This window comes from Phascolarctos cinereus, unplaced genomic scaffold (assembly GCF_003287225.1).
Source record: "Phascolarctos cinereus isolate Bilbo 61053 unplaced genomic scaffold, phaCin_HiC Scaffold_2;HRSCAF=192, whole genome shotgun sequence".
Taxonomy (NCBI): Eukaryota; Metazoa; Chordata; class Mammalia; order Diprotodontia; family Phascolarctidae; genus Phascolarctos; species Phascolarctos cinereus.
The window spans coordinates 40,852,930-40,866,283 of record NW_027555625.1 but is presented as its reverse complement, the minus strand read 5'-3'; the positions used below and the strand labels follow the sequence as shown (position 1 = coordinate 40,866,283).

The 13,354-nt window shown below is 44.8% G+C and overlaps 1 protein-coding gene across 2 annotated transcripts in view; it reads right to left on the bottom strand.

The window, feature by feature from the left end:
* Window positions 1-13,354, bottom strand: part of DBNL (drebrin like) — a 28,515-nt gene that overhangs the window by 12,469 nt on the left and 2,692 nt on the right. Inside the window, exons 2-4 of one of the 2 annotated variants that reach the window (XM_020963758.1) lie at window positions 5,325-5,380; window positions 1,321-1,433; window positions 237-311 (exon numbers count right to left, since the gene is read on the bottom strand). In XM_020963758.1, the coding sequence (XP_020819417.1) occupies window positions 237-311; window positions 1,321-1,433; window positions 5,325-5,380 (244 nt within the window). The remainder of the gene's footprint in view (window positions 1-236; window positions 312-1,320; window positions 1,434-5,324; window positions 5,381-13,354) is intronic. The other variant, XM_078149333.1, reaches the window with a different exon arrangement.

The window sequence follows — 13,354 nt, the reverse complement described above, 5'->3', positions numbered from 1 at the left end:
GGAGGTACTTAATAAATGTTTGTTGACTTGACTTGAAATAAGGCGAAGATGTAAGAAACATTTCAGAGTTAGAGCCGAAAAATCTCAGCACCAATCAGTGTTGTGAAGGGAAAGGGAGAGGGGAAAAGTCCAATGGGCCTAGGGGGCTGGACAAACAGTGCCAGGGGTCGTGTGGTCAAGTGAGGTGCACAGAAAAGAGCTGGCCTTCTGAGAACCCTCCTAAATGATAGCTTTACCTTTAGGAAGTTGGCCATCGTGCTGACGTGGTTGGCGCAGGCCCCCTTCCGCACATCGTTCACACCTTCACCCGTCTGCAACACAAGGAGTGATGGCTTCGTCTTTGAGCCCGACCCCTTGACTGGAAAAGAGGCTTGCTCCCAGAGTGATCCCACCCCGAAGCAGCAAAGGACAAATCTCAAATGGGACAAATCTCAAATGATCCCCACCCTCTCAGCTCTTCCCTGTGAAAACTCAAAGGAAAAGCTCTTATCAGCCTATGGTAGGCAGCCTAGGGCACAATGGAAAAGCGCATGAGTCCATGTTCTACTACTTCCTACCTGGTGACAGTGGCAAGTCCCCTTTTCCTCAACTGTACAGGGAAGGAGTTGGACTCAAGGGACAAAGCCCCCCTTACTCCCCCTCCCCCCCTCGCCTGCCATTTTAAAGAATCCAAGAGCTATAAAGGACTCCAGGAGGCATCTGGCCTAATTCTATCCAACACGTCTGACAAGTGAGCTTCCAGTCTCCGGCTCCACACCTCCAGTAACTGTAAATTCACTCCCTCATGAGGCAGTTCATTCCATGATCAGGCAGATGCAATTCTTAGGAAGCTTTCCCTAACAAAATAATGATCCAAAGTCTTTGCTAAAGGCTGCCACCTTAGATCATCTAATCCAACTCCCTGCCTGATGCTGTAGAGCAAATTAAGCAGGAGACACTGGAAACATGAAGCTTTCAGCATGAAATTCTGGGGACATCAGAGTCCTCTCACATCACCCCTAAACTAGCCTACTGCTGGTTTTATGATGGGCTACACTCTTGTTCTTTCTCTGGTAACATTCACAGAAGGCCTAGGAATCAAATATCCTTTCTGCCTTATGTTCAAATGATAAAACTTGGACAGAGAGAGAAAAGAGTGATTTGCCACAAGTTAGATAGCAAATCAGTGACATGTGGGCTAAAACTAAAAATTCTTAATCCTACGGATTATACAAAAGCCACAGTATCTCTTTAGAATCTGCTTTTTTTTTAATGGGCCAATCTTGGAAGCCAAGCAGGAGTTAATTCTGAAGGAAAACTGGAAATAAAAGCTCTACATACCCAGTTGACAAGGACAAATTTGGGTAGGCCGGAGTTTGGGTCCTTCACCCGACAGAAAGCATACATCACCTTCCCGCTATTTAGCTCCTCCACCATCTCTTCCAAGCCACCTTCTGCAGTACAAAGTAGAAAGGAAGGAAGTCAGGAAAGCATAAGGGAAACTCCTAGGGAAACTGAACAGAGCTTGTGACAACAAACAACAAAAAAACAAGCTTTGGGCTTTATTTATTTATTTATTTTTGTTACTCTGAATGTGACAAACACCAACGTGAACATTTTCATAAGCAAAGAACAGAGAAAGAAGACTCTGTGAAACTATGACTATTACATATAGTTCATTTATCCAAATGTATGAAAAATTCAAGCTAGTCGTTTCAAAGTCGTCCTGATCGTGTTCTCTAACCTTGTCTTCCATGTGTTTTACAAAATGCTCTAATGACCTTTGTCCCCTTCTTTTGGGAGCATCACGATCCCTCCCCAACTCAAAAAATAAAAGTCTTCCGTAGTAACAACCAAGCAAAACAAATCCAAATATGACTACGGACAAAAAAACCTGTTTCATTCTGCACCTCTAGTCCATCACTTCCAGTTGGCCAATGTACTACTGATCAGAGTCTTGAGACAAGTTTTTCTTTACAATGTTATTATAAATAACTTCATAAGTTATTGTTACTGTATAAATTGTCTTCCTGACTATGCCCAAAGTATTATAAAACTCTGCATACTTTTTGACCCAGCAATACCACTACTAGGTCTGTATCCCAAAGAGATCAAAGAAAAAGGAAAAGGATCCAAACACATAAAAATACTTGTAGCAGCTCTTTTTGTGGTGGCAAAGAACTGGAATTGAGGGGATGCCCATCGACTGGGGAATGGTTGAACAAGCTGTGGTAAATGACTGTAAGGGAACACTATATATGCTACAGGAAATGATGAGTACTGTGCTTTCAGAAAAACCTGGAAAGACTTACCTGAAATGATGCAAAGTGAAGTGAAAAGTACCAGGAGAACACTGTACATAGTAATAGGAATACTGTAATGAGGGATGATCAACTGTAACAGACTTAGCTACTCTAAGACAAATATTCATAACAATTTCAAAGGACTCATGATGAAATATGGTATACCCCTCCAAACAGAGAAATGATCTCTAAGTGCAGATGGAAGCATAATTTTTTTCCATTTTATTTCTGCCTTTTTTTTTTTGGCAACGTGGCTTAATGTGGAAGTGTGTTTAGCTTGGCTTCTCATGTATAATGGGTAACTGTCTTCTCAATGGGTCTGGGAGGAGTGCAAGGAAAGAAATTTGGAGCTAAAAAAAAATTTTCTTTTAAAAATTGTCATCCGAGGGGCAACTAGGTGATGCAGTGGATACAGCTCTGGCCTTGGAGTCAGGAGGACCTGAGTTCAAATCCAGCTTCAGACACTTGACATTTACTAGCTGTGTGACTCTGGGCAAGTCACTTAACCCTGATTGCCTCACCAAAAACAAAAACAAAAAGCTGTCGTCCTGATCTGCTTACTTCACTTTGCATTAGCTCATACAAGTCTTCCAGGTTTCTCTAAAACTGCTCCTTTCATCATTTCTTATGGTACAGTGATATTCCACTACACTCATACACCATAACGTATTCAGCCATTCTCCAACTGATGGGCACTCCCTCCGTTTCCTGTACTTTGTTACAACAAAAAGAGCTAGTCTATTTGTGTACATGAGTCCTTTCCTTTTTTCTTTGATTTTTCTTTGATCTAAACCTAGTAGTGGTATGGCTTTATTCTTACAGTTTTCATCAGCCACTGGGCAGAATGGAAATAAGCTAAATAAGCCAACGACTTAGTTTTATGGCAGTCTGGATCAAAACGAGAAGTAATGAGGTTGTGAAGTATGCCCTGCACTCCAAGCTACTGAAATTCACTCCTGTCCTTACTCTTGCTTAGAACCCTCCCAGACACTTCCCCCACCTCAGGGAATCGGTATCCTACCTTGACTATCTCCTGAAGGCCCCCGGGTATTTTGAGGGGACATTATAAGGACCCTCTAGAAGATCCAATTGTCTAAAAGGCCACTTTGCTCTTTTTCACTTTCCCATTTTTATCACCAAGGATAGGAGAATGAAAAGTTAGGTTAGCCCTTATTTACAGTTACAACCTCTATGGGGTTTCCAGAGTATCCAGCGGCTAGCTATGCCAACCAGAACACACACACACACAGATAACAGGTGACAGACTTTAGGGGAGGAGAAGAAAAAGGGCTAAGGGAAATCACCACAGTTCAAGAAGAGCTACAGATTAGAATCAAACAGCAGCCCTATTTAAAATATACTGGAAAAGAACTATGTACCTTAAAAAGCAAGGAGAAATCTCATTATGAAGCAAGAGACTGCAACATTACCATGCCACTCTCAAGCTCTGCCTTTCTGTCCCTGAGGCAGGCCATGTCTCTAGAAGGAGCAATGAGGCAGATTTAACCCTCGCTGAAATAGGCTGGGAGGGGGAACCCCACCACAGAAAAAGTGAGCGGTGCCATTTTTAGTTTGAGTCCCATCATTCTGTGCCGTCCCGCGCTGGCCTACACCCCCTTGATATGCCCAAGGCTGTCACCAATGCCTCTGGGCGTATATGTGCATGCAAGGCACTTGAAGAAGATTCTGTAAGACAGTACATTATTAGATGGTCAGATTAGTAGTGAGGACACTAAGTGTGACCCAGAGGAGGTAGAAGGAAGGACGTTTCCGATTCTCCACTCCCTCCCACCCTCCCTAAGGACAGCAGAGGCGATCTGGGGGATTTTATTTAGTTGCATTTCCAAAACTTTAAAAGATGGGTTATTTTCCTGGATGGGTGCTCTTTCCTTCCCCAGAAAGTATGCCCTGACTGAAGCCTTACAAAGCCTCCACTTTATCAGACTCCATGCCCTGAGAGCACTAACAGCCTCCAGAGGCCTTAGTATTAAGGGAATGCAGCAGAGTCAAGAATCAGGTAAAGAATCAGAGGGTCACAATGTCTTCACAAGTGTCGCTGCTCAAGAAACAGCAGGTGGCCCCAGTCTAACATATCAGGGGATATACAAGGAATCGTGAAGTGAATGGAGGGATGTCCCCGGATTCTTAAAGCTGCTCTCAGCCAACTACTTTTCTTGGCAATGCAATCACCAAGATAAGTCAAGAAGCATGTATTAAGTGCCTACTATATGTTGGACACTGGCCCACAGCAGTGCCCCCTGTGCCTGTCTTAAGCAGTCACTGGTGGAAGGCCCAGATGGCCTCCACAACCACTCCCACCCTCAATCTGCTCTAGCAGTGGTGAGCAGCATCTCCTTGTCCTTCAGGGCCCCTCGAAGTAAACACCCAGAAGACTCAAAGAGGCTGTGTACTCACTCCCTTGGAGCACTGAGGATTTTTATTTCACTCTTTTGTGTGCCCAAAGACCCATCACTATATGTGCCACTGTCTTCCCTTAGACAGCATAAGTGAGAAAGAGCAGGGCCATAGAAGGGACACGTCCCAATTTCCTGTTGCTACTAGTAATAAAAACCCTTATACAATCTCAAACATGTCTTAGAGACAGAGGGTTATAAAAGAAGCTGTAAGGCTGATATCCCTGCATTTGTTCAGGCAAGGAAAGAAACCCAAGTTGGAAGCAAGATGTGGTGGCAGGATGATTCTGAGTACCCCATGTTGGGAACGTGTGACTGTTCTCAATGAAGCCTCTCCCAGCAAACAGCCTACACAGGCCAAAGAGAAAAAGTTCAGCAAGCAGTGGGAAGAATAAACAAGACAAAGAGTGGAAAAGAAGAGCAAAGGAATTAAAAAGTACCCAGTCTAACCTGCATTCTGCAAATAATCTGTCATTTCACCACTGAGAGAGAACTCCTTGAACGGAGCTTCCACAAATTCAGAACAGCATCTTTTTCATAGCCTGTCACAGACTGCCCTCTTTCCCCATCATCAAGCCCACAACAAAAAGTCACTTTGCACCCACTTCCCCACCACATGTAGGCTCACCTCCAGTGCCAGCCACACGGATGTCATTGCTGTTGCCTTCATAAGTAAACAAGGCCCTGTAAGAAAGCACAAGTAGACCATGCGGTCAGGTGACACAGCACACCCTTCACTTTGCAGTGCTACAGAAGTCCACAATAATCTGAGATCTTACAAACGATATTAGCTCAATCTGTATAAATACTTAACATTTCACAAACTTTGTCTTTCAAGGTCAGGGGTGCAAAGTATCATTATCCCCATTTCCAAGACATGGAAACTAAAGCCGAGAGAGATGATCCACAGAGCTAGTAAATGGCAGAAGAGGGCTGAACCCAAGGTCCAGGCGCTCCACTTCTAACCCAGTGCTCTTTCCATTGTACTCATTTGCCTCTCTAACACCAGGATACTACGATTCTTTCAAAAAAAAAAAACCGTAATTAGATACTAATTGTCCATGGAGGTCAGTAAGATTCTGCAGACAGCTTCCTCGGCTACTCAAATGAATTCACAAGCAAGGATGTAGAAAAGTCAGAGGAGACTGACTTGTTTATTAACAGGCAAGAATCACGAACTAAGGTTGCTAGTGAAGCTAAAAGACCCCAAAGCAACTTAAGCAAAGCTGGGAAGATCAGGCAGGAGAAAGATACAAAATTAGGCAAAGGGCCATCGCACCTAACTCCCTTTGTGTGTACACCTGTTCTGTATACTTGCGGCTAACACAGCTGTCTAGACTGGGATGAAGCTCCGAGTCCTGATCTCAGGACAGCTATTTTGATATTTTAGACTTATCATTCCCTGGCCACTGCATCCCAGGTGCTGAATACATCATATTAAGATCACTCTCATTAGCCTTGGACAAGTTACTGTCTCCAGCCACTGGTTTAATTTCCTCACATAAAAATAGGGCCTTATTTCTTTGTTTTCCTTTTTAACAACATCTGTATTTACTACCAGGGAATGCTGGGCAAGTAACTAATAACCACAATGCCCATGAAAATGTATAGGCTTATAAATAAACTCAAAGTTATTGGGAGAAGTCACAATTATGAGTTGTTAGATACTCACTTCACAGAGAGCAAGCTACCAAACTAGGGCAATTCCCCAGCTTTCCAGTATAAAGAAGCAAGTTGAGTGAAAATTCCCACATTCAAAATGGCAATCACATTAGCCATCTTTAAACCAGCCCAAGCAGGCAGCTCTGTGAGCTATCCTGTTTTGCATTCAATCAGGAGTTTTTAACCTTCATTGGTGTCACGAGCCCTTTTGGCAGTCTGATAAACTGTACTAACCTCTTCTCAGAACAATCTTTTTAATATACAAAATAAAGTACACAAGATTACAAAGGAAATCCAATACACCGAACAAGTTAAAAACTAATTCACAAACCCTCCTGAAATCTACACCTGGACCTCATGGCCATCAGTGGGCCTCAGATAAGAACTTCTATATTAGAAAAAGATCTGATAAATTGATCTCCATCACACAATAAATGAGAAGTAAAATTCATTTAGGATTCATAGTTCACCACCCAGGAATAAAACTCACTTGGAATTCCAAGTATAGCAGAACAGTCTCTGGGTCTATGTGTTTATCTAATGATGCATAAAGAAACACAAAGCTGAACACAAGATCCTATTGTTTCTAAAGGGGCTCTGTCTAGCCTGATATGCTAGCTTCACTCACAGCCGTGTCGAGATGACCAAGCAGATACAGTGGTGAAATGAAAAGAATGAAGGAGGGAAAGCAGACCCAGACAGGATGCAGTGGATCAAGTTAACGAGGAAACAGCCAAGGAGATAGTGCTTTTGCAAGGAATGAAAACACAAAGCAAAAGACTTTCAGAAGCACAGGTGGGAGTAAAAAGGAGTGACCCAAATGAATTGGGGAAGAGGCTGTCATTATTTCAAATTATCCCATCCAATTTATCACTGATTACATCACTGACTCAGGGTTTCTGTTGTGGTCAAATGTTTCTACTCCTCCCTGAATACTGAAACACTGCTCCTTTCTGTGAAAACAAGGTCTAACCATGGAGTACTCGTTCCAGCAAGGCTGGGCCCTCAAGGCTAACTGAGAGAAAGGCAGCAGCTCAGTACAGAGTCTATTAGCCCTCTTTCTGATAGGAAGCAAAGTAACTCTTTGGCCCCCTGCAAACTCTTCAAAGCTACCTACCACTAATCCCCTAAGACCTCGTGCTTCAGCTAAACTATTTTGCTTGTTCCCAGCAACAGAGCATTTCTATATAATATGTGCACCTGTCCTCAAGAAGCTTATCGTCTTCTTGGGGAGAAAGGACATACAAACTTAAACAACACAAATAAATACAGATCACAGTTTTGCCAAAGGAATGGTCCAGATAATCACTCCACAGTGAGCTGAAGGGATCTGAGAAAGTTCACAGAACATGTTTGGGCTGGGTCCTGAAGCAGGAATAGGATTTACAAAGTGAAGGGAGACCTGTGAGTTAGGATCAGGAGGGAACCAAAGCACAAAGGGAAGAAGGTGGAAGTTAGGGGAGACAAGATACGTCCAGGCACAGCAGATAATCCAGAAGTGGTAAGAGAGGAAGCAGGGGGAACCACCTAGCTGTTGCCTAGGGAGCTGAAGACAGCCTGAAGCCAGACGATGGGGGACTTAAAGGCCAAGCTTCGATGCTATGGAAGATTCTGAGGCAGGAGAATGACCGATCAAAGCAGCATTTTGACAAGATATGTCTGGTAGCAGCCTGAAGGACTGAAATAGAGAGGGATTCAATACAGAAAAATCCATCAGGAGGCCATTACAGTAATCTGGGCACACAGTGTACGGGCCTGTAGTGGGAATGATGGCCTCTACAGTTAGGGTTTGAAAAGCATTTTACATCCATCTGTTTCACCACCGATCCTCTTACCAACCCTGGGAGAGAGGCACTACGAGTAGGGTTCCTATTTTTCAGATGAGGAAACAGACTCCAAGGTTTTGTAATTTTCCCACAATTAGTGTCAGAGGCACGGTTCAAACCCAGGTCTCACCTGCCTTCAAGTCCAGAGCTCTCAACATTACATTACTCAACCTTCCCTATTACAATGGTAGCAGTGAAATATCACAAAGGAAAAATCAAGTCTTTATGACTGACAGAGAGAAGTCAAAAATGCCTCCAAGATTTCAAATGAGTAACAGGGTCATAAAAGCAACAGAAACAGGGAAGTCAAAAACAGGAACTAGGAGCTAGGTTGAGAAGTTCAATTTTAAGCAAACTTTGTTGGCAAACTACCTTGAGGCACAAACAGGTTATTCAGATGAAAATGCCCAAATGGGCCACTGGAAACAAGCTAGCACAAGGCCCCCCCCCACGGCCTGCTGCTGGACTGATCTCCCAACCTTCCCCCTGACCTCAGGCCTCCCATCTCGTCCTGTGTCTGTCCCTTGAGGAAGAAGAAGAGCAACAGCAATTGGGGGTGGGTCTTCCACTGCCTGCTGGGCAGGTCCAACTTCCCTCTCCTGTTGAGCTCTTTCCTCACTAATCTCCAGCTTTCAGAGGAGTAATGAAGCAGGGATGACCATCTTCCTTCCACGTCGGGCTCATGTCTCCAGTCTCCTTTGGGAAGTGGAAAACGGCACCCTCCACACCACGTCCTCACACTGAGTCATACCTTTGCTCTCGCTTTCTTGCACGCAAATGTACCACCTCTGTGTTCAAGAATCCCAAAACCCCTTATCAGACCATAATCTATTGGCTTTTCACCTCTTTCCCCTGCCTTCCTTTGCAAAACCATACTCTTCATCCTGTGACCTCTAATTCCTTGACCCTTCGATTTCCTCCCAGGCCATCTTCCCTGCACTAACTACTCTTTCCTCTTCTTCCCATCTTGACTCCCTGGTGAACCAATTCAACTCTATACTGTCCTCCTCTCTTGAACCTCTAGCCCTCTTATTATTTCGCCAGTTAGACCCAGCCAAGCCTAAGCCTTGGATCACTCCTATAATCCATTGTATTCCTACAAACATACTGCTGATCAAAGATAGAGAAAATCACTGCAATCACTCTATGTCCACTATACATCCTCAACTGGGCCCTCACTGCTGCTTGGCAATCCTACTAAATATCCCTTATCAACTCACTGTCCCACCCTCCACAGCAGCTGTTTCAAATCTCCCATGGCTCCTGCTCCCCTCCCCCCAACTCTCTCAGCTGGGAACCTTGTCTTATATTTTACAGAAAAAATTGAGGCTGTTTGCCGTGAGCTGCCTCTTCTCCCCTCTTTCCCAGCTCCTATCACTCAGGAGCCTTCTGCCACTCTCTTCTCCTTCACCCTCACCTCATATGAGGTGGCGTTCCTCCTTACCAAGGCTAACCTCTTGTACCCATTCAAGTGACCCCATCCCATCTCCTCCAACTGACTGTCCCCTCTGTCATCCTCACCCTTTCACTTGTTTCCAATCTTTCCCTCTCTACTGGCTCCTTCCCTACTGCCTACAAACATGCCCACGTCTCTCCCATACTCAAACAACCCTCACTTGATCCTTCCATCCTCAGTAACTATTGTCCTATATCTCTTCTGCCTTTTGGCCTAAACTCAAATAGCTATCATCTATAATGGGTGCCTCCACTTTCCTCTGTCTTCTTCACCCTTTACAATCCAGCTTCTAATGGCCTTTTCTCAAGTCTCATTCTCCCTGACCTCTCTGTGGCCTCTGCCACTGCTGATCTCTTTTTCCTCCTCGACACTCTCTTTTCTCTAGGTTTTCAGGACACCAATCTCTCCTGGCGCTCCTCCTATCTGACTTCTTCTGAGTCTCCTCCTTTGCTGGATCCTCCTCCAGATCACATCCTCTAACCATAGGTGTCCCTCAGGGCTGCCCTGGGCCCTCTTCTCTTCTCCTTCTATACTACTTCACTCGGTGATCTCATCAGCTCCCATGGATATAATCAACATCTCTATGCTGATGATTCTTAAATCTACCTATCCTGCCCCAACCTCTCTGCTGACTTACAATCTCACATTTTCACTTGCCTTTCGACATCTTGAATTGGATGTCCAATAGACATCTTAAACGCAGCATCTTCAAAACAGAACTCATTCTCTTTCTTCCTAAACCACCCCCACCATCACTTTCCCTATTACTGTAAAGGGCAATACCATCCTGCCAGTCCTTTATACTCACAACCCAAGAGTCGTCCTGGATTCCTCACTATCTCTCATCCCCCATATATTCAAGCTGTTGCCAAGACCTCTCCATTTCACCTTTGTCATATCTCTAGAGCACAACCCCTTCTCTCCTCTGACTCTTCCACCCCTCTGGTGCAGGCCCTCATCATCTCACACCTGGACCACTGAAATAGCTGCTGGTGGGTCTGTCTGCCTCAAGTCTCCCCCACTCCAATCCATCCTCCATTCAATGACTAAAGTGATTTTCTTAAAGCACAGGTCTGACCACATCACTCTTCTATTCCATCAACTCCAGTGACTCCCTACTGCCTCTAGGATCAAACACTGTTCAAATCCTTTCATAATCTAGACCTCGCCTACCTTTCCAGTCTTCTTGTACCTTACCTCACCCCGCTTCATCAATCCAGTGACACCGGCCTCCCAGCTCTTCCACAAACAAGTCTCCATCACTCAGCTCCAGGTATTGTCCTGGCTGTCTCCCACCAGACTCTGCCTTCTAGATCCCATCTTCTAGAGGAAGCCTTTCCCAACTCCTCTTACTTTTAGGGCCTTCCCAGCTTTATCTACTTTTTGCTTGTTGTCTCCTCCACTGGGTAGTGAGCTCCTTGAGGGCAGGGACTATCTTTTGCTTCTTTCTGTATTCCCAGTGCATAGCACAGTCCCTGGCACGTAGTAGGCAGTTAATGAATGCTAACTGACTGAGAATGGTGGGTGCTGGAATAAGTTCCATAGTACAAGAGCTTTCATGATTGAATGTGCAAGCAACAGACGCAATGCCCCTCCTACCTCAATGTGTGGAGGGGGGGCAGTCTGTGCAAGGGCATGGAGACAAGAGATGGAATATCATGCACAAGATTCAGCTAGCATGAGGGGAAGCATGTGCAATAAATTTGGAAAGGGAACCTGGGACAAAAACAAACTGATTCAAATGCCATTTTATATTTTATTCTGGAGGCCACAGAGAGTTACTACTGAGGAAGGAGGGAGGGAGAGAAAGAATAGGTAGAGGGAGAGATTGAAGGCTAGGAGACAACTGCAAAACAATCCAAGTTAAAAGGTGAAAGCATGATCGTTGGAAGAGTAGAAAGAAAGAGACTGTTGTGAAGGTCGACGCTGTAAGCCTTGGTAAATAACTAGATATGGGGATGGGGAGGAAGAATGAAAAGCAAGGACAACTGTGATGTTTCAAAGCCAGGTGACTGGAAAGATGGTATTCTCAACAGAAACAGAGAGCCAGGAACAGGGGTCAGTTTAGGGCTAGAGAAAATGAGATCTTTTTTGGACACCCTGAGTTTCAGGTGCCCAAGACGCACACGGGCAGGTGGCCAGCACACCAAGAGACACAGGACTGGAGCTCAGGAAAGAGATGAAGACCAGATATGCAGATTCAGAAGTCATCTGCACAGAGAGGAGGATATCACTTCTACATCACTTGCAGAGAAGTGATAGCAAACAGAAGACAAAGGAAAATCATTAAAGCAGATCTGCAAAACTTCCTTCCTTCACTGTCATCATTGCTGAGTCGTGTCTGACTCTTCACGAAGCTATTCCGGGGGTTTTCTCAGCAAAGACACAGGAGGGGTTTGCCTTTCCTTCTGCAGCCTTCTCCAAGGCCAAATCCAAACTGACAAAGAGGCGGCTTCCTGACTTCAGGCCCACACTCTCACCACTGCACCCCCCAGGTGGAGCTGTGTGACCCCTGGGCAAGCCTCAGTTTCCTCATATATGAAATGAGCTAGAGAAGAAAATGGCAAGCCACTCAGCATCCTTGCCAAGAAAAGCTCAAATGGGGTCACAGAGGATCGGACATGTCAGAAACTCAACAATAAGAGAACGTTCCCAGACCTCGGAGCATCTGAATTTAAACCGTGTTTCCAAGTAAAACTGTACAGTTCCCCACCGCCCAACTGCCACCCCCCTCTCCAATCCACGGTTTCAAGTGGATCCTTGTCCTACCTAGGCCAAGGTAGAATGGAGGAGGTGGGGACAAGCTGGAGGGGAGCAGAGGACCCAAGCTCATCTTCTGTTTTTTAACTACCACAGTTGGTAGCTATATTAGTTTTCTGGGACCTAGATCTTCTTATGCTTCAATCCTAAGTAGCCTGGGGTCAGGGTGGAGAAAAATTCTTTTCCCTGTAGAGCCTCGAGGTTCAAAAAGTCCCCTTTGAGCTAAGCAACCTGGCACTACAGAGCTTGACATGCACTAAAGAAATTCAGAATTAATAAGAAAACATCAACCACAAGATGTAGACGAGCGGGAGATAACGGCTGAAGATACTGGTCTCATAGCAACAGAACTACATTCTCAGAGGCCCTAACTGTCTGGGCAGAGCAAGATGAACCTGTAAACAATTCAGCCTGAACGTTTACCTGTGCTACAATTTGTGAAATTATTTTCCAAATAAAGAGACTGTTTACACTCCTTCAAAGTCCTACGTCCACTTTGGTCCCATCAAGTCACGTTAATAAACATTTATTAAACATCCACTATGTGTCAGGCACTACACTAAGTGCCGGGGTTGCAAAAAACAAAACCAACCTCCACCCCCCACCAAAATAAAACCCAGTCCAAGTATGACAGGTGGCACAGTAGTATTAAACTGAGAGCCAGGAAGACCTGAGCTCAAATTGTATCTCAGCCACTTACGAGCTGTGTGAGTGTGCAAGTTCACTTAAGCTGCCTCCTCATCTATAAAACGGGGATAACAGCACCTACATCACAGGCTTGTTGTGAGGATCCAATGGAAAAAACATCTGTAAGTCTCTCTGCAAACCTTAAAATGTATGCAAACAGATTCTTACAAACAAGACACATTTCTCGTTTCTCATCTGGCTGCACCACCCTGGGGCTCGTCCCCAAGCCCAGATAACTTCATCACCCTATAAGATATCGTCAGCGCA